Source organism: Narcine bancroftii, chromosome 10 (genome assembly GCF_036971445.1).
Source record: "Narcine bancroftii isolate sNarBan1 chromosome 10, sNarBan1.hap1, whole genome shotgun sequence".
Taxonomy (NCBI): domain Eukaryota; kingdom Metazoa; phylum Chordata; class Chondrichthyes; order Torpediniformes; family Narcinidae; genus Narcine; species Narcine bancroftii.
The window spans coordinates 81,724,387-81,746,437 of NC_091478.1; the positions used below are offsets into that span (position 1 = coordinate 81,724,387).

The window sequence follows — 22,051 nt, forward strand, 5'->3', positions numbered from 1 at the left end:
TAGCTGAAGCCTATTATGTGATCAAACTGATATTTAAGATGATTGAAACAGAGCAAGAACTTCCACAGACATTGGGCACTAAACAAGAAGGAAGAATGTGCTTTTTTCTGCTTGAATCTCTGAGTAATTCCGAACATTCACCAATGATGTCCTTGGTACACAGCACATATGTGATGCTTCATTAAAATGGGTCCACATTTCATCCAGTGCCATTTTATTGGATATTTTCTTTCAAGGTACAGTTTTTTGGTCTTTGTTTCAACTTGCACCTGAGATTTAAAATGTGCCTTATCATCAGATGAAAGAAGGTTTTGCGTCCTTCTTTGTTGCAACAGCATCCTGGCCAGTGATTTCAACCTCTAGAAGTGTGCACTTACTCCAGTTGACTTGTTAACCATAACAAACTAATTCAATGATGTGACGTCCAGGAAGTTCCAACTCTATCTGGATTCAGAGCAGCTCAGAGGGAGACATTTCAGTCTATTGTATCTACGTGGGTCAAACATATCCACCCACTAGCACCAAGTCCATTGCTGTCCAGGTCATTCAAGGACTAGTGAACTATGATGAGCAGTTTTCTTCATCCAATGAATTCCAGACCATTACCATCCTCTGGATGAAATATATCTTCTCTTCTCTCCCTTCCAGCTATGCTTCCTTTGCTGAGGAAAACGGTTCCGTTCTAGAAGGTGCCTCATACTTTTATACATCTCGATTAAGTTCCTTTTCCAACTCCATAGTTCCATTGGAAGAAACATTAGTTTATCCAATTTTTTCTCATTGGATTTGACTTTTTTAGAAAAACATATAATCTGCTCTATGGATCCTTATCAAAAGCCTTGTAATTGACATCAAATGCCCAGAAATGACTTAGGACTTTCAAATGTACTAACAAGCTCTTGGACGCATAGAGGGCAACAAAGTGCACTTCTTCAGACAAACTTAGGAATCCATCATTATTTTTTTCAGATTTATCGTCAGAGTACATACGTGTCATCACATACAATCCTGAGGTCCTTTTTCCTGCGGGTGAGGCAGAATTACCTCATCCCCTTCCCATCTTGGTGTCGAGGAGGGGTTGCAACCTGAAACATTCTCAATTATCTCCTTGGATGCTGCCTGACCACACTGAGTCCCATCAGCTCCTCTTTGTTTGGTCAGGATTCCAGCATCAACAGTTCATGGATTTCTCCTGCATTGCAAATATACCTGGTTAGTGGTCAAAAGGGAAGTAAGCAATTGACCATGTAACCCAGGTAAATATTTGTCATTGTCTATATATCAGTTAGCTCGTGACAAAATAGAGTTCATCTGATACCTATTTTTGAAATGCCATTCTTAACAAATAATCAATGTTTTATTACAGTGACAGTGTTGAGCTGAATCAGAACATTATTCTGGTTTTCTCAGCTGAGGAGTAAGAAAGAAATTCAGTTGCTATCACCTCCATCTGTAAAAAATCCAAAGATATATAAATTACAAATAAAATCATATTAATTCACATTGTATCCATACACGTACTTTAAATATAGCGTTGAGAAATTACCTCAAGTGGTTGTAAGGAAGTGGAGAACAGTGTTATATCTTCCAGGCATGTCCCAAGTTGAACACTTCACGTTACTTTCCACCAAATGATTGGAAGTGCAATGTCCAGTAACCAAACCACCATTTACATTAATATAACAACATAAAGTTGTAAAAAAGCATGTCATGATACTTTAAAGACTATTTTCTTTCTATTCTCTTTTGAAAAGTTGCATGACCCATTCCCAAAGGATTCATTTACTATTTACTAAATGTGCCCCTTGGCACTGCTCTTGTTAAGATCCCCACCCCATTTGTTTCCTTCATCATTTCTCCATTGCCTCTGCCATTTTGAATATTTTATTTTGATTTTTTTTAACAGATTCATAAAGTAATTCCAATAATCAATATATTTTTCAACATTCATGCAAATAAATACGTGGGGTTCAGAGCCCCCACCAAAAACCTAAAGAAAGAACAACCTAATTAACCGAATAACCCAGTGGTTCTCAACCTTTTTCTTTCCACTCACATACCACTGTAAGTGGTCCCTATGCCATTGGTGCTCTGTGGTTAGTAAGGGATTGTTTAAGGTGATATGTGAGTGGGAAGGGAAGATTGAGAATCACTGCTCATGACCCAATTGTTACTGAAATATTGTGCTTGAGAAAAATTGTCATTGGCCCATTTCCTTTGGAGTTATGAAACCATGCACATAACGAGTCAACGAGGGACGATTAAAACAGTGGTTTTCAAACTTTTTTCCCCACCCACATACCACCTCAAGCAATCCCTTACTAATCACAGAGCACCTATGGCATAGAGATTACTTAAAGTGGTATGTGAGTAGAAAGAAAAAGGTTGAGAACCACTAGAATAACCCAAGTAAGGAATAAAAAAAGCTAAAAAAAACTAAAATAAAGCAAACTGAAAAAGGGCTAAAAACAAAACATGCACGTCGCCTGTGCCCTGTTCCATTTCCTTAACCCCATTCCTTTCCCTACTGGGACAGATTTTTATAATATCCATATTTTGAGGGGAGGGGGAGCTAGTCAATCTAGGTACCTTGTATTTTAACGAATGTGTCATGTTGTAAGTGATTTTCTCCAAGGGACTGCAATTCTGTATTTACATATTCCATTGTGTAGTATTTAGATGGGAGTCAGACATCCATGTAACTGTTTTACATTTCCTGGCTACTGCCAAGGTGACCTTCACGAACTGAATTTGATATTTTATTAATTGGGTGAAGACACTAAACCATAAAACCCTAGCAAAAGTTATTACAAGTTATTATAAGTCTTCAGTGTTTCCATTGAGTAGGTCCGGTAGGCAGGATTGTCCATTGCCACCGGTCTCATTTAGCAGATATGATAAATTCCTCCTAGACCCTTATCACATCCAATTAACACCTTTTGTTGGTCTGGATTCTTCCCCCATTGTTTGAATTCTGAGACTGATATATCCTGATTCTGCCTTTTCTGATTTTTCCTTGATGTTTTTCAGGCCCGAAACGGCAGCAATATATTTTTGTTAAAAAGATCCTAGATGCTGAATAAACCAGCTGAGTTCCTCCAGCATTTTGGTGTTTTTACCGCACGGAACTGACTGGTGTAACAATTTTTCTCAGACAAATTACTAAAACCACAGGAATTACATGTTGAGCAAGGATTGTATGTCCCATCGTGATTTAACAACTCAATTCTTTTGAAACTGCAAGAAAAGAGGGATGACCCCAGCTGATGAAGTTGCAGATAAAATAAACACAAGGCTGAATTCTGGGCTCATGTTATGGCTCTGGGCTCTGAACAGCTTTCTGAACTGGGACCAAACTTGACATCTGGCCAATCCTAAATGGCAAGACCCTGCATAGTGACATGGCTTGCACTGTGTAATACCATCATTTCAATGGGCAGAACACGGCTCATGCATAAAAGTGCCAACAAAAAAAAAACCTTTTACAGCTGGCTGTACCATTTAACCAGGCAAGGCTAACTGTAAAACCTGATAAAACATTTGGAAATAAAAACAGAAAATATTAGAAATAATCAACATATTTGGCATCTCATGAGCGTGCAGTGGAGCTGTTAACTTTTTATTTGTCCAGTATGCCATCACCTCTTTGTCCTTCCCCTACCTCTGTTTAGGGTTGCTCCCTCCCCTTCCCACTTTAGACTTTAATCTCAACACTAGGCCCCGCACCGAAACTTTGACTGACTCTCTCCTTGGATGCTGTCTGATCCACTGAATCCCTCCAGCTTTTCTTTGTTCACTCAAGATTCCATCATCTGCAGTCCTTGTGATTCTCAACCCTTCATTAGAACTAAGGAAACTTGGAGGTGGGAAAGGGCAGAAAACTAAATGGTAAGTCTCTGTTATGGTTAAAAAAAGAGGCGAGTGAGTGACACAAATGGTGACAGCAGCTGAAAGAGGTTGGTAAAGACTATAGAATAACTGAAGGAGTATCTGGGGGAGATGAAAATAGAGGGGAAGATTTCCTTCTTAAATACTGGTGGAGTAGATGGAAGGAAACGGAAGGAACATTGTGAGGTACAAGACTGAATACCTTATTCTCTGAAATTGTTGAATTTAAGAATGCCACGTACTCTAAATAGGCAAAAAAAATTTTCCTTTGTTTGCCCTCTAACTAATCCAGTGCCATTATTAAAACATGACAGAGAACCAGGGGAGAGTCCATTCAGAGACCTCGAGTGGCGTGGAACTTGCCACCTTTGGCCCTCATGCAACCTTTGAAGTCTTGCCACACATTGTCCAGTAGCAATCCGAGCTCAAGGCATCCAAATCACAGCTCCTCGACTCCTGAATCTGAATCCCTGAAGCGTCACGAAGCTGTCAGCACCCGAGGCCTGCACTCCATCACATCTGCACGAACCCTGGATCCAATTCCGGTTTCCAGAAGCTGGTTGCTAGCAGTCTGCATCCTGGCACAAGGCCTTCAGCAACTGAGCTGGAGCCTGGCACAGCAACCACAGCTAGCTGAGTGCACTCCATACAACAACCATGTGGGACCAATAGAAGCCTCACCGAATACACTCCTAATGCTCGGGCCTGGCTGACCTGATCTACCGCTGAGGTCTTCCTTCACTGCTGCGTTCCTATCAGAACTATTGCTTCCTCGGCACTTCCAACCCTCATTGTCTGCCAGCCAATCGTAGGCACCACCGTCTTGGATGTGGAGCTGCGGGAATCTTCGACTAAAAGCCCCTACCGGCCCTGTTCTACAGGTAATAAAACTTGGGCCAGTTATTATCAGGTGGGACGGCCAGGCAGTTGGTCTCTGCAGTGAAGCACTGTAAGTCCATGGACCTCCCTGGTCAAAACTGAGGTCAGTTTTGGAGTGGGATGGAAAGTCTTGGAGTTAATTGAATTTCTTACACATTATATATTGCTCCATAATGGGGTAGTAAACTGAGCTTCCAGTAACCAACAGTGAATTTTAATCTCCATTACATATTTATTTATGAACTAGAGTCACTGCCTTTCTTTGTCTTTTTCTTATTTTTCTTGCACAATATTTACTTATTTTGTCACTTGGTTTATATAAATGTTTGTACAATGATGCTGTTGCAAAGCAACGAATTTTGTGACATGTTCATGATAACAAATTCTGATTCTGATAAATTTTTTTTGTAAATCAGCAAAAAATTAACATCTATATAAACTAAATTAAAAAAAATGCTTCAGTATTTTTCATGGACCTTCGTTCATAAAAGAAACTGATCACGCCATGTTGAATAACAATTAAATGCTATTTAAAATTATGATGAGTGTGACATTCTTGGGCGGCTAATAATCTAATAACATATTTCCCAACAAAGATTCTCCATTCTCGGATATTTGGAAAGTGTTGTATCCATTGATGCTAGCAATTCTTAAGTGATGACGAATAATGTAATTTAAAAAAAACCCTAATAATTTTGTGACATTTTAACCAAAGTTATATATTTCATCACTGTACATGACAGAAATTCTCCTTAATTGGCGTGTTATAATTCAGTAAAATGCACAAATTATAGCATGTTAATTCCAGTCCTATGAATAGTTGCAATGTACAGCTACTGTATTCCCAGGACTGGAAATTAAGTATTAAAAGAGGAGTAATTACAATCACCAATTATAGAAGCCCTTTTCAAAGATATTTATGTTGATGGTATCAACTCATTACAGGAAACGTCCTCTGTGGATAATGTATTTGTTGTTATGAGAAGGTGCTTTAAATATCAATAGTTAACTGGCTAGACAATCTCCACAGCAATCGTTTCATATTATGACCCCATCCCCCTGCCACCAACATTTACTGCATGTCCTGGTGTGATTGGGGGAGCAACTGGACATAGTATGAAGAATCCAATGCATTCAAACTGGACAGCCTGTCAATATAATAAAAAAAGCCAATACATTTATTGATGTTCTGCTGCCACCAGCCCATTTACTAAGTACTACATCATAACCAGGCCTACTAAGGATATCTGGAGGTCAAAGATCACTGCCTGCACCACTTCAAGCAGAACATATTATGACAAATTAGGTAAACATTTTAGTTTTACTAATCCTTTGGCCAATATCTCTACAAGCTCAGTTCACTGAGCACAGGGAAATGAAAAGAAGTTAAAAGCTGAATGGAAGTGAAACACATTATTTGCAGTGTAAATTGGTATGTGACAACACTTCAGCAGAAGCTTCCTCTTGACAACCCAGGGAGCTCGCACGACCACTGTAAACCCCAATAGACAGATGAGACTTCTAGATGTTGACACTGAGTCAGCATGGATATTAGGGTGTCTGAGCAGCTTGCTGCATAGATTATGGATAGCTAGACTACCTGGAAGATTCACAAGAACGCCTGTAGTCAGCTCAAATGATGCCATCCTGCAACATCTGATATCTATGAATGCAAGGAGAGGTGATAATGGAAAACATTTGGATCTACCCATTATTGGAGAATGGTCTGTGCATGGTTTAAATCAGTGGTTTTCAAACCTTTTCTTTCCACTCACATACCACCTCAAGTAATCCCTATGACATAGGTGCTCTGTCATTAGTAAAGGATTACTTAAGGTGATATGTGAGTGGGGAAAAAAAGGTTGAGAACCACTGCTCTAGACCCAATTGTAACTTAAATATTTGGCTTGTGAAAAATGGTCATTGACCCATTTCCTTTGGAGTTATGAAACCATGCACATAACAAGTCAATGAGGTACAATTAAAACGGTGGTTTTCAAACTTTTTTATTTCCACTCACATACCACCTTAAATAATCCCTTACTAATCACAGAGCATTGATGGCATAGGGAATACTTAAGGTGCTTTGTGAGTGGAAAGAAAAAGTTTGAAAACCACTGAGCTGAGAGCAACTCATAGGCTCTTCACTATTACTGTCAATGGAAAGATCTGTCCCTTTGGGCAAGGGATGAAGTAGAATCTAGAAGATTCTGTGCTAGTTTCAATCCTTTTTTTTTCCAAGTATGACCCTACCCTCTTTCTATCAGAATTAAATCAGAATATTTATTTGCAAGTACAAAATGAAGTGAAAAAGAACAATTCAAGAATTGGTTTAATACCACTCTGAATTCACAGTTACTGCAAAATCAACTCAACCAGCTGTCTGAGTGCTCTACAGCAAAGGTTAGACAAGCAATTTAATTGATGACTTCACTTACCTTTTTATTAACTATTTATAAATACATAAATAGGCCAGGTTGTACTCTAAAACATCCATTTTCAACCTTTTCTTTGTCTATGGCTCCCCTAGGACTCTGCTCAGTTTATGGGCCCCCTCCCCTGTGAAGAAGCCAAGTTTTGGTTTCTTCCATACTTCTCTCCTATTGACTACATAAAAAAACATTTATGGTATGTGAGGTCAAAAGAAACAAGGCATTGACTTAAATGTGCTGTGCCCTCCCCCCATTGAGATTGGCTGCTCTAAAAAATATTAAAACATCCATACGGCCTTCATTATTCAGTGATTTTGCCATCAAATTGAAGCTAGTGTTTCGATTCCAGGGTTACCCCATCTGCCACAAATACACGTGATTAGGAATGTACAGAACTTAGGGAATAGGGAATCCTCCTGTTTGGAAGATAATAGTAGTTGCTGAATACTAGTTTGTAGATACTAAAAGTATCTTTTTCACATGATTTTTCTTGCAATAAGGGTCTAAATGATGAGATTCAGAAGCTTATTTGATCAGGTTGTGAATGAGCAAATCAGGCTGGGCACATTTAATTCCGATATTAGATAATAGTGACCAATATTCAGCAGGCAATGGTATTGATCAGGGACTTTGGTCTATTTTCCCCCGCACTCTCCCTTTTAACCCTGGTGATCTAAGCCAACTGTTGGATAGCAATTGCTACTCTAACAGTTAAGTACATGGTAGGAAAAGAATCTGGGAACTTATAGTTTGCATTGCCTGATGCCACATGGAATGGTATTTTCAACTCATTTATTCAATGCCAATTTCCCATTCTGAATTGAAATTTTCTTTAGAGCTTATTTCCAGTTTTTCACCTCAACAACCATATGATGAACTAGGCTTCAACATTCAAATATTTGAACGAGTTAAATTATTTCCTTTTATCTAATCCAACGACTTTCACCTTTCCGGCTACTGAATTGTAACCAGGAATGGGAAAAACGCCAAATTTTACCAACCTAATCCAACACAATTAAAAAAAACAGTTTACCCTTCATTATGAATTGGGAATGCGATCAATTGTGCCAAGCAGATCTTAAAAGACAGCAGCTGATTTAGTCTCCTTTTTATTCATAATTTTAAGTGATTTAAAGCTTATACCATTGTGAATGCTAAGAAATATTTTTACATTCAATGTAGTTGAACTTCAAAAGCAATGCCAAAGCTCAAATAAAACGTGAACAGATATAATGGACTGACTCCCGTTGCACTGCATACTGGCAATTTTAAAGTCATTTGAAGCAATGCATTCCACTGCTAACCCTAGGTCACCAATTCCTGTGGAATTTTCCATGGATTTTGGTAGCCTGTATGTGACCAATGTTGAGCTGAACACAGTTAACAATATCAGCCTTAAGGAAACAGCAAGAAATTGGTTATCTCCTCCCAGGTAAAACACACTTTAGAACATGCCCAAGATCAGATGTAGACACTGGACTAGCTTAGGACAATTGCCAATCAGAAGCTCTGGATGAATCAGAGAATTTGCAACCTGCTGTGGGTGAGAACATGGGCATTTAAGGCTGGGATCAGGATCTTTACAAGACGTCCAGGCACAACTGACAGAAGGCCAACTCTGAAACAAAGTGGCAATTCCAGAGGAAGCTAGAGACATAAACAGATGCACACCAGCTATGGCAGGGAATGAAGGCCATTACAGCCTACAAAGCGAGGGTGAACACTAAAGATGGCTGTGATGCTTCATTATCCAATGAGCTAAACACCTTCTATGTCTGCTTTGAGAAGAAGAATCAAACAGTGCCTACTAGAATCCCTGAAAAGGCTTAGGACCCTGTGATATCTGTTTCTGTGGGCGACTTCAGAACATCATTCAAGAGGGTGAAACCTTGCAAAGCATCAGGCTCTGACGGCGTACCTGGCAGGATACTGAAAATCTGCGCCAACCAACTAGCAGGAGTGTTTATGGACATTTTCAACCTCTCAATGCAGCAGTCAAAAGGGCATCAATCATTCTGGTGCCCAAGAAGAGTAGCATGGGCCACCTCAATGACGACCGCCCAGTAGCACTAACTTTTACTGTGATGAAATGCTTTGAGAGGCTGGTCATGACCAGAAATTACACATACCTAAGCAAAGATCGGGATCCACTGCAATTTGCCTGTCGTCTCAATTGCTCCACAAATGCAATATCGCTGGCTCTGCACTCAGCTCTGGATCACCTTGAAAACAGCAATTCATACATACGGCTGCCCTTCATAGACTACAGCTCAGCCATTAGTCCCTCAGTGCTAGTCAAGAAGCTACAAATTCTAGGCCTCTGTACCCCATTCTGCAACTGGACCCTTGACTTTCTCATCAGAAGATCACAGTTGACATGAATTGGAAACTGATTATCAACACAGGCACACCCCAAGGATGCGTGCTTAGCCCATTGCTGTACTCATTATACACCCATGACTGTGTGGCCAGGCACAATTCCAATACCATCTACAAGTTTGTTGATGACACCACAGTTGTCGGCAGAATCACAAATGGCAATGAGGAAGCATACAGGAGGGAGATACATCAGCTCCATTGAATGGTGTAACGAAAACAACCTTGCACTCAACGTCACCAAAACTAAAGAGATTATTGTGGACTTCAGAAGGAAGTCAGGGGAACGAGGATCTGTCCTGGAAACTCCATGTTGATGCAATCACAAAGAAGGCTCCACCAGTGGCTATACTTTGTGAGGTGTCTGAGGAGATTCAGTATGACACCCAAAACTCTCGTAAATGTCTGGCTGGTATGGAGGCACCAACTCTCAGGACAAGAATAAACTCCAGAGGGTTGTTAACTCAGCCTGTGACATCACAGGCACCAGACTTCACTCCATTAAGGATATCTACATGAGGTGGTGTTTTAAAAGAGCAGTCTCTATCCTCAAAGACCTCCACCACCCAGGCCATGCCCTCTTCACTTTGCTACCATTAGGAAAAAGGTACAGGAGCCTAAAGACGAGCACTCAACGGCACAAAGACAGCTTCTTCCCTGCTGCCATCAGATTCCTGAATGAACAATGAACCAAACACACTGTCTTACTTTTTGTGCACTTTTTATACATGTGTGTATATACAAACACTGAATTTCATGCTCATGATAATAAATTCTGATAGTTTGTGTGAAGAATGTGCTTACTTCCATCTCCTCCACCACCATTCTCCATACCTTCCACTCAAGATACGCCTCACAAATCACTCTGCAACTGTAGTTATACAATCATGCAAAATGAGTGGACTTCAAAATTTGCCCCAGTCTGGTTCTTTTCTTTAGATCTAACCCAATGCCTTTTATATTCCCTTTGAGCGTCAACACCAGAAGGGGGAAATTGTCAAATTTGCACAACCTAGAAGACTTCAATCAATATCAGTTTACTCCTCATTCAGAATTGAGAATGTGGTCAATTGTAACAAGTGGATCCCAACTAATGGCACTTTATTAAGTGACTTTTTTCTAATTAGATCTTCCATCAGTACTTCTGTCCTTACCAATGGCCTACGTGCAACACCAGAGTAGCCTATGTAGCTGTAACACAGAGACATCTTCAACGGGTATGACATTAAATCTCTCTGTATCCTTTGCCCCTCAAACATGAAGGCAATGCTATCCTGATGCCAAACACAAAATGGTGCAAACTAGAGGTCACAAGCTTAAAGCTGATGAATACGCCTTGCAATATTACAATATAAACAGTAAATTAGGAAGGCAATCAAAGGCAATTACCCATGAGAAAAACTGTGTGCCTATTAAAAGCTGGTTAATGACATGGAAGGGCTGTTTAGGACCCTGGATGGTGGTGAAGGAGGAGTACAACTGAGAGTGTCCTGTCTGGCTGCATCATTGGACAGTACAGTAGCTGCAAAGTATCGGGCTGGAAGTCAAAGCAGATGATCATTAAAAAGGCTGAGAAGATCTGGGTTCTCCCTTTCCTTAATTAATGACATTCACCGACAGCTTTGCTTAAATAGGGGCTAAAGAATTATCAAGGATCCCGGCACAGGATCCATAACACAGGATGTTTGTCCTACTACTATCAACGAGGAGGCACAGGAGCCATCAAAATCAGGACTGCAGACTGGAATATAGCTTCTTCCACAGGCATTGCGATGGCGAACAGTATCCTGTCACCTTCGTTCTATCATAAATTTAATAAATAAATTATTCTAAACTCTTTATACATTTTTATTTTACATTATATTTTTATGTATATGTGTGATTATTATGTGCTGTGTATATGTGTGCACTGAAGTTAAGAGAAACGCTGCTTGGTTCGTTGAGTTGTAATAAATGTTTTCAACTTTTAAATTAAATTTAAATTAAAAAAAAACTGTCGAGTGAAGTATTGTTTCAACCCATGATAATTTCAACTTACGATGTGAGTCCTAGAACAAAACCCTATCATAACTGTATACAGTTAGATGATAATAAACACTTCATATGGTTTCAGGGGAAAAAAATACCAGGAGAGGTGGTGGCGAGGGATGAACGGAGAAAGGAGGGGGGGGGGTAGATGTATCTGTGGTGGCATTTCATTGCAGCTGGTGGAAATGACAGAGGAGGGTATGGTGAATGAGAGGCCAGTGGGATGAAGGTGGGGGGGGGGGGGCAGGAAATGAGAAGAATTCATATATGGTGGATTAGTCAACATTTACAATGAAATAAGTAATCTTTGATAGAGAATGGCACAATTTAAATGGTAATTCACCTGTTTCCTCCATGCTTGCTGACTGACTAGCTGTATCTTCAGTCTCTTCAACTTTTTTGTTTCAGATGGCCAACATTTGTAGTTTACTTGTATCTTGCTTCATAGAAAAAAAATCATCATGGTCTAATTCAGTGGTTCTCAATTTTTTGTCCCCACCCACATGCCACCTTAAGAAATCCCTTACTAACTATGCCATCCTATGCCATAGGTGGTCTGTGGTTAGTAAAGGATTATGTAAGGTGGTATGTGAGTGGAAAGAAAAAGGTTGCGAACCACTGGTCTAATTACACAGGAAGACGCTTGTTATTCTTTATTCACTTTTTACATAACTTGAAGGGTAGGCATTCAAGCAGATGCAGAGGTTTAATTTGTTCCTGGAAGTACTTAATTCAGATGCAAGTACATTTGTTCCTGTAAATTACTTAAAGACAGCATGTGTCTTTGGCATCTGAGGCCCAAAATAAAGGGTTTTTTTTCACAAAGCACCCTAAATTAATGAATTTACATTAAAGTCAGGCAATAAAACATAAATTACAGCCCTACCTCCAGAAGACTGTACCTCCATGCAGCCAATAACTTATTTTAATAGTGGGAATGCAAAGATAAGCTCAGGGTTCAGATCAATTGGTCCTGGCAAAACTGGCTAAACACAGTGAATGTGAAAAGGCTTCAATTGTTTTTTTTTGTTTACAGCCAAACATAAACATGACAGGCCAGCAACTAAATGTGAAGATGCTGAAAGCCAAATGAAATCAGGCGCAAAGGTCAGCCCAACTTCAGTCTGTTCTGCTAAGCCATCCCAGCTGACTGAAGACATTGCATTCTTTTATCAGCAAACAATCTGGTGACCTCTTTTATTAGTAAAATATATGAACCCAGACCTAATGCAAAAATTCAATATTTTCCCCAAATATTTAAAATATTTATTCAATGTCCCTGGTGGAGTCAGGGAGTCTGCTGGATATAATTTGACATCTGAATTATTTTGAGGGCAATATGGAAAGCTCTTCAGCGTCTTATTTGAAGATGTGTCAATCAAGATATCACTTATACTGCACCAAACGTACGTCCAAGATCTCCTCAGTAGTGATATCCTTCAGACAAATCCAGATAAAACCTTTGATGATGTCATATTTTAATGCTAAGAGGCAGTGATAAGGAAAAAATATTTTAATACCCTCTCACCTTTCCTTTAAGTACCACCTGTTTCAGAATTCATTGAAGTTGATAGCCAAAAAAAAACCTATGGCAAGATGAAAATGATTCTCTCTATTCCTCCCCCCCACATAGTAATGAATAAGATTTTAAATTCTATTGTTAAATCGAAATGGCAGGCCTGTCCTCAATTATGAGAAATTAAAGCTCTCCTCACATGTTTGCTTGTTGAAACAAGTGGCCTTTGGTGCATGCAGGGGCCAGTTATATCAAGTACACTTTCATCCATTTTCGATGAGATCTGGATGATTGAATTATGTACAATTGTCAGCAAGATGTAGCATGAAGTAAAATGCTAGTGTCAATTCCTTTTGATTAAAATCTATTCTACAGACTTTAAGTTTAAATTTTGCATTTCTTTCCTCTGTTGTAGTTTGGCTGAATAATGAAAGCACCAGACATGAATAAAACCACAGAATAAAATATGTACACACGGGAAAATATCACCCATTTAGTTTGGAGGCTTAAGATTACAGGCCAGTCATTTTGCCTGATCCAGTAATCCCCTTACCTACCTTAGGTATGAAGGATTTCTAGGAAAATAAGACATTTTATTTCAAATGCAAATTTCACAAGTCCAGTCCTTCTGACATATATCACTTCAACATGGTAATGAACTTAGACACAGCCGATAATTCTGAACTATTCCCCCTTCTTCATTTGTTGTGGGAGAAAAAGGGATCTTTAATTAACTTCAGCATTTGAATAGGCACACAGTTTTCATCATGGGTAATTGCTTTTGATTGCCTTCCTAATTTACTGTTGCTATTGTAATATTGCTTGGCATATTCATCAGCTTTAAGCTTGTGACCTTCTCTGGTTTGCAGTATTTTGTGTTTGGCATCAGAATAGCATTAGCTGAAATAATTAATAATTTTATTAATTTAATGACTGCAGAAGTTGCTGGAGAAACTACCCTTTTACTAAATATTATGGACCTGGCCAATGAGGATATCATAGACTCTTGAATAAATCTTTAACAGCGATAATACCATGGGCAGCTGAAACAACTATGCAAGCCATTAACTGATCTCCTTTAATAAGTTAATTACCATAGTTTGTAGCACTAATTATGTATTTAAATACCTGTCTCACTTGCAAGCCATGGAGTTAATTTATAAACAAACTAGCTGCACAGCCATTTAGAAATACTGCTTTGGTAGTTATTGTTGAGACATTTTGCCATTCATGAAGGGAGTCTTGAGAGAAAACACTAATTTTAAAAGGCTGTATGAGAATAGACATGTCTATTCAAAATCATTAAAGCCCCTACAGCATAAAGTTGTCATTGTCAATGGCTGCTGTAATGGTGTTCCCTGCAGAATTTACAAAGAAGGATTTCTGTAAAAAAAACATGGCATTTGAGCTTCAATTTGAATGGCAGAATCACTCGACTCAAAGTAGAAAAATGCATACTTATTAATTTGTTAATTAACTGACAGCAGTGTTTAAAAAAAATTCCAAAAAGACCTACAGAAAGGACTAATGCAAATAACTTACAGTTTCATGGCGATTTCCTAGAACCCCTATTTTCTCTGGAAATACCAGCAAACTGTAACACAAGGAAAGTGTTCTGTGACTGGTTCAAGCAGCAGGAAGGTTTGTTGGTCAAGTACAAGCTATGAAATATTAACACATTTTATAAAAGCAGCATGAAGAAAGAGAAGTAAACTTCATATTTGGTGAATATCAGAAGGAACAACTGCTTCAATTCACCTGCCTGTAAAAACTCCGCCTAATTTTCCTTTCTATCAGAAGAATGTGCCCCACTCCAAATAACTGAAGTCAAATTTCAACAGGGAAACTATTCTAAATATCGCCAAAGAATTGGGTAATAAATACTGTGGATCATTGGGATCTCTTCTGGGGAACGTCTGACCTGCACAAAAAGGTCAGTTGCATTTGAACTGTAGATAGGCCAATATCCTGGCAGGTCGAGATGTTGGGGAGGGTTTAAATTAGTTTGGCAGTTGAGTGGGAACTAGAATGTGAGGGCAGAGAATGGAGCAGAAGGTGAAAGGCTTGCGAGGAAGGATAGATAGGGAAGGAAGCATAAACATGGTCAGTTAAAGGGTTTGAAATGTGTCTATTTCAATAGAAGGAGTATTAGGAATAATGAACAGAGCGTGGAATTATGATGTTGTGGTCATTACAGAGACTTGGCTGGCGGAAGGACAGAATTGGCTGAGGCAGGTGTTTTAAAAGGAACAGGGTGGGTGGTCAGAGAAGTGGCAGGAGTAGAATTATTAGTCAGGAATAGTGTTATAGTCATAGAAAAGGAGGACTGTACAGGGAGTGTTTACTGAGTCAGTGTGGCTGGACTCAGAAATAGGAAGGGAGCAATCACTCTACTAGTAGTCTATAGGCCCCCAAATAGCCCTCAGGTCAGTGAGGAACAGATACATAAGCAGATTTTGGAATAATGCAGAAATTACAGGGTTGTTGTCATGGGAGACTTCAACTTCCCTAATGGTGACTGGCACCTCCTGACTGCAAGAGGGATAGATGTGGCAGAATTTGTCAGCTGTCCAAGATGGATTCCTTACACAGTTTGTGGAAAAGCCAATTTGACGAGGGGTCATACTGGATTTAGTATTGAGTAATGAACCTGGTTGGGTGGCAACACCTCTTGGCGGGGAAGCATTTTGGTGAGAGTGACCACAACTCTCTCAGCATTAGCATGGGTATGGACAATGATAAAAGCAGTCAAAATGGGGAAGTGTTCAATTTGGGGAAGGGATAATTACAATATGATGAGGCAAGAAGTAGGGAGAGTAAATTGGGAACAGATGTTCATGGGAGAAAGCACAGAAGTAATGCAGAGGGTGTTTAGGGACCTCTTGTGCTGGGTTCAGGATAGATTTGTCCCACTGAAACAGGGAAAAGATGGGAGGAAAATGGAACTATAGTTGACAAAATAGGTGAGGCAACTAGTTAAAAGAAAGAAAGAAGCATACATTAGATTTAGGATGCAGGAAACAGGGAAGTGCTCACGAGAATTATATGGTAGCCAGGAAGGACTTTGGAGAGCTCGAAGGGGACATTAGAAGGCCTTGGCAAATAGGATTATTGAGAACCCAAGGCATTCTATGCATATGTGAAGATTAGGAGGATGATGAGAATGAGGGTGGGGCTGCTAAAGGATAAAGGGGGCAACGTGTGCCTGGAGGTAGAGCAAGTTGGAGAGGCCCTAAATTAATACTTTGCTTCAGTATTCACGAGAGAAAAGGACTTTGATTAGGGTGAGGTTCTGGAAGAGGAAATGTTGGATCTTCTTAAAAACATTAAGATTGTTAAATCCCCGGGACTAAAGGTGATACACCCCAGGATGCTCTGGGAAAGGAGGGAAGAGATAACTGGGGCATTGGCTATGATATTTGAGTCCTCCTTGGATACAGGGGAGGTGCTGGAGGATTGGATATTCGCAAATGTAGTCACCTTGTCTAAAAATTGTAATATGGAGAATCCTGGGAATTATAGACTGATGGGTCTTACGCCAGTGCTGTGCAAACTATTGAAGAGGATACTTAAGGATAGGATTTATGAGCATTTGGAGAAGTACAGTCTTCTCAAGGATAGTCAACATGGCTTTGTGAAGGTGTCGTGTTGGGAAGAGTATCAGATTTGGTGGGTTAACAGAGAGACAAGTCTGAACACAAGTGTTACAATCACATGTAACTTTAATTAATACACAGGAGACAAACGGGAGAATGTCAAATGGTACTCGATTACTATTATTAGTTAAACAACGATATAGACCTTCATGTCGGACCCAGGTTGGACTCCGATACCAGTGGCTACCTATTCTCTACATGCTCACACACTTGAGTACACACTCAACAGACAGGGACTTTCATACACATACCCAGTTCCACATACCAACAGGCGTGCGGCTCTCTGCAAGTACTGATCTATCACAGTACTATGTCTCAGCTTCAGTGTAGTGCATACCTTACCCACGACACTTCCAGTGAAGTCCACAGTAGCGATCTGGCATGGAGCGATGACTGGGGCTTGGACCACAAGGCAGAGAGAGAGAGAGAGAGAAATGTGCTATGCATTGATGTTTTATATAGTTCTGATCTGCCGCGTACCCTAGGCAATTTAAACACACCAGCAGCAAGACCTACACTAATGGGTGGCCAAAGTCTAACCTTGATTGACAAGTGAAGAGACTTCTGATAAAGTTTCAGACAGAGAGGACACGTGACCACCCACAATTCACAATATTCTAGACCGGGAGGGAGGCTACATTTTCCTCCATAATCCACATATGACAGAAGGGATGGTCGTACCTCACAAATCTAATTGAGTTTTTTTGAGGAGGTAACAAAATAAATTGATGATGATAGGGGAGAAAATGTGGTCTATATAGATTTTAGTAAGGCATTTGACAAGGTCTCCCATGAGAGACTCATTCAGAAAGTCATGAGGCATGGGTGTGTGGATTAAAAGTTGGCATGCATGTAGAAAATAGAGTAGTAGTGGACAGAAAGTATTCTGCCTGAAGGTCAGTAACTGGTGGAGTTCTGCAGGGATCTGTTCTGGGACTCCTGCTCTTTGTGATTTTTATAAATGATGTAGATGAAGAAGTGGAAGGATGGGTCAGTAAGGTGGATGATACGAAGATTGGAGGAGTTATGGATATTGTTGAAGGTTGTCATAATTTACAAAAGGATATAAACAGGATGCAGATTTGGGTGGAAAGATGGCAAATGGAGTTCAATCTGGATAAGTGTGAGGTGATGCACTTTCAAAAGAGAAACCAGAAGGCTGAGTACAGGGTTAATGGTTGGTTACTTAAGAGTATGGATGAACAGAGGGACCATGGGGTCCAAATCCATACATCCCTCAAGGTTGCCATGCAGGTTGATAGGATAGTTAAGAAGGCCTATGGGATGCTGGTCTTCATTTATGGGGAATTGAGGTCAAGAGTCGAGAGGTCACGTTGCAACTGTTGAAATCTCTGGTGAGAACACACAGAATATTGAAGGATGTAGAACCTATGGAGAGGGTTCAGAAGAGATTTTCCAGGATGATGCCTGGATTGGAAAATAACTCATGAGGCAAGGTTAGCAGAGCTGGGACTTTTCTCTTTGGGGTGAAGAAGGATGTGAGAAGACTTAAAGAGGGCTACAAGATTCTGAGAGACATAGATAAGATGGACAGCAGGTGCCTTTTTCCCAGAGTAGGAATAGCAAACACCAGGGGGCATTTCTTCAAAGTGAAGGTAGGAAAGTTTAGGGGAGATATCTGTCTTTTACACAGAAAGTTGTGGGTGCCTGGGATGCCTTGCCAGGAAAGGTGGTGGAGGCTGAAACATTAAGGACATTTAAGAGACTCTTAGACATATGGAGGGTTATGAAGTAGGAAGGGCTCTGATATTTCTTTGTAGGTTTATATAGATCAGCACAACATTGCGGTCTGAAGGGCCTGTACTATGTTGCAATATTCTATGTTCTATATTGCCTCAATTCTGTGTTTAGTGTTAGAACAGAGTGTCAAGTTTGCAGCATTTTACTTCTAATTTATAGGAAAATACTGGTCACCACAACATCAAGGGCTGAAGGGCCTGTACTGAGCTGTAATGTTCTATGTTCTAATATATTGCTGAAAGTTGGGTTCAGGGTAATTAAAATACTGTGTGTGTTCATGAATCACAGACTGCAAGATCACTCTCTCTCTCATGTAAATATTACCAATTACTCAGAGTTCCTTCAGTTCTGTGGCCCAACGGCTGAAGTGTGAGGATTAGGGAGGATACAGAAAATAATGAATACAAAGAAACATCTATAACATTTGGAAAACTGAAACAAGAAGATGCTGTGAAAATATATTTTATTTATGTGGAGAGGAGGCTGAAGGAATCTTGAATTTCAAGTAGAAGTTTCTTTCAGAACCAGGGAAAAGTTATAGAAAAAAATCTGTGTCTCTAAATGCAAATTGATTTCAATCTTTAATTCCACCCCATCGTGGCCAAAGGGGACTTGTTGAATTCCACCGTGGTAAAAGAAAAGTCACTTCTGAAGGGAACTGCTGAACCCCACCATGGCTAAAAGAAAAGGACATTTCTCTAGAAACAACTCAACAAGGATTTTGTGAGTTAATAAACGGTCTATCACTCCTGTCTTTCCCACCTACTTTGTGGACATTTTTTGCATCCATCTAAAGCCTGTGTGTCGCATCCATTTAAAGCCTGTGTGTCGCATCCATCTAAAGTTGCATTGATTTACTGCGTGCCAACATTGGATTTTCTGAGACTGAACTTTCCCAGAATTAGGCCTGAGCTGTAGTGGCAAAGGCATCCCACACTAAGTATATTTGCGCATAGTTGGGAGTTAAGTGTAGATAAATTAGATAAGGTGTTATATTATTGTTGTCTGGCTGAATTTCTGGTACGTAACACACACACCCCCCCACCCTCCCGCCACACACACATACACCCACACACTATATTGGGTGCCGTGTTTTACAATGGCATCATATCTTGTCATCCCAGGCTACTCCCTGAGCAAATTACCTGTCACATCTGCAGGTAACACTTAAATGCTCAATATGAAAACACATCCCCCTCAACTCTGACACAGAACACAAACCTGTCTTTCCTAAGTATGGAAGATTCAAGGCAGCATCTCTGTCTGATTGAGCGAGTTTACTTCAGACCGCCTTTGGGTTGGTCACTAGGGTCAAGTAATAAACACAGGCAAGGAGGTTGATTTTGTGCCTTTACAGCAAGTTCAACTAAGCAATAGATTTGTAAGCTGGACATGCTTTAAGAGGATTTTCAGTGCTCGTACAGCTGTAAGATGTGATTAGAATTGTAAAACTGCTAACTAGCCATCAATTTAACTTGGTACTTAGCTTCCAGAATACATCTCAAATTCTATTAAAATCATAAATTTGGTATTCTTTTAAAGTATGGGCTACAACATTTTATGTCAATGCGGTTGTAAGTAAATCATACCATCAAAAATTTTTACTACCATTATCTGATCAAGAAGTGTATCTTTAATTCTTTAATGCTGCTTTATCATGTAAAGGAATCCTGAGCATAAATGGAATTTGATGTGAATCTAAAACAGGTAATGGAAAAAAAAAGGGCTTTGCAAGCAGTTCTTTTTCCCGCTGAAATATCCTCTGAGATTCAGACTTATTGTCAGAGTACATACATGACATCACATATAACCCTGAGATTCTTTTCCCTGCGGGCAAGGCAGAATTATCATTTATTGGAAGTCCAAAAAAATGTACACAACCTATACATGTAAACAAATAAAGCACTGCAAACAGATAACGAATGTAAACAAACTTCAAAACAGAAAGAATAAAAAAAATCAATAAAATGCAAAACTAGGGAGGACAATTTTTGAACAAGGAAAGTTTTGAAAGATTATGATTGGAGCATCGAAACTATGCTCATTTCTTTTAATACCTCGTTGTTAAGGAGGATTGGGGGATGAGGGGATGGGAGAGTGGGCCATAAGAGAAAACCAGGAGGTTATACTATCTTTAGTCTATTTTTTCTTCTCCTTTAACATTTTTGATTATCTTTTATTGCCTGTTACGTTAGCTCTTTTGTGAGTTTTGTTTTTTTTTTGGAAATTGTTCAAAGGAACTACTGTTGCAAAACCAATGCAACCAATTCTTTCCAAGTGGTACAGACAAATAGCAAAGAAAAATCTTCCTATTGGATTTTTAAAAAAATCCCATTTCCAGAGGATGCCAGTTTACTGATTGGCCCGAATCGTGGATCATAATCTTGAATTCATATCATGTTTTAAAATTTTTATATATTAAATTTAGACCAACAGCAATTCGGCCCAATTTACACCCCATTAACCTTCACCCTGGTAGGGTTTTGAAGGGGCCCCCAGAGAAAACCCACAAAGACATATGGAGAACAAACAAATTCCTTACAGACAGTGCAGGATTCGAACCCAAGACTGGTCCTGATCACTGGTGCTGTAAAGGTGTTGTGCTAACCATGCCCTGCATTTTATAATTTGCGACTTTTGACATTTTAGTTGGTGATACAAGAATCAGCATGGTCTGGAAATAATTTTTAAAAACTGTACTGCCATCCATATCACTCTCAGTGCCAGAGGATGGGTAGCAGTTTGTGCGGCAGTTAGCACAATGCTGTTAGAACGTCACCTGTGAGGAGTTCGTATGTTCTCCCTGTGCCTGCGTGGGTTCCTCTGGCAGTTCTGGTTTTAAAGACATATTGTATTAGGAGGCTAATGGTCACCTGGGTATAGTTGGGTGGTATGGGTTCATGAGCTGGAAGGGACTGTTTTAATGCTGTATCTCTAATAAAAAAGTTAATGTAGATAACGATTGGGCTGTGTTGATGTTCAACATGACCAACTCACAGAAGGCTAACATGAATGTGAAGCAAGAGATTAAGGGGGTAAATGGTAAATTAATATTAAATGTAGTAAAATTGAAATGGAAATAAAGCAATCTTGCTACAATTTCGAAGGCACTTGGTAAGACTGGACCTGGAGTGCTGGGAACAGATTTGGTCTCCTTGTGCAAGAAAACAATGCATTTGCCTTGGAGGAGTAATGAGGAATTACTAAACTAATTGTAGAAATGGGCAGAATAGCTCTGGGAGGAGAGATCAAGTCATCTGGGACTGCATTCTTCAGGCTTCAGAAGAACAAGAGCAGATCTCATTGAAACACAAAAAATATTAAAGGATTGGACAAGCTGAAAAGTTTTTATCAGCTGGGTAAGGAGTCTTGGACTAAGAGTAAACGTTCAGAGCAAAAGGCCGCTCATCTTAAAACTAAGATGAGAAATTTCTTCATTCAGTGGTCGGTGTTTGGAATTGTCTCCAGGCAGCAGCGGAAGCTCCGTCAATTTATTCATTCAAAACGAAGATCGA

General features: G+C 39.7%; 1 protein-coding gene across 3 annotated transcripts in view; it reads right to left on the reverse strand.

Moving 5' to 3' along the window:
• Window positions 1-1,195: 1,195 nt before the first annotated feature.
• Window positions 1,196-22,051, reverse strand: part of fto (FTO alpha-ketoglutarate dependent dioxygenase) — a 322,852-nt gene continuing 301,996 nt past the window's right edge. For 2 of the 3 annotated variants that reach the window (XM_069901571.1, XM_069901568.1), the window contains 2 exons: window positions 14,662-14,713; window positions 1,196-1,450 (listed from right to left, as the gene is read on the reverse strand). In XM_069901571.1, the coding sequence (XP_069757672.1) occupies window positions 14,688-14,713 (26 nt within the window). In that variant the 3' untranslated portion in view covers window positions 1,196-1,450; window positions 14,662-14,687. The remainder of the gene's footprint in view (window positions 1,451-14,661; window positions 14,714-22,051) is intronic. The other variant, XM_069901569.1, reaches the window with a different exon arrangement.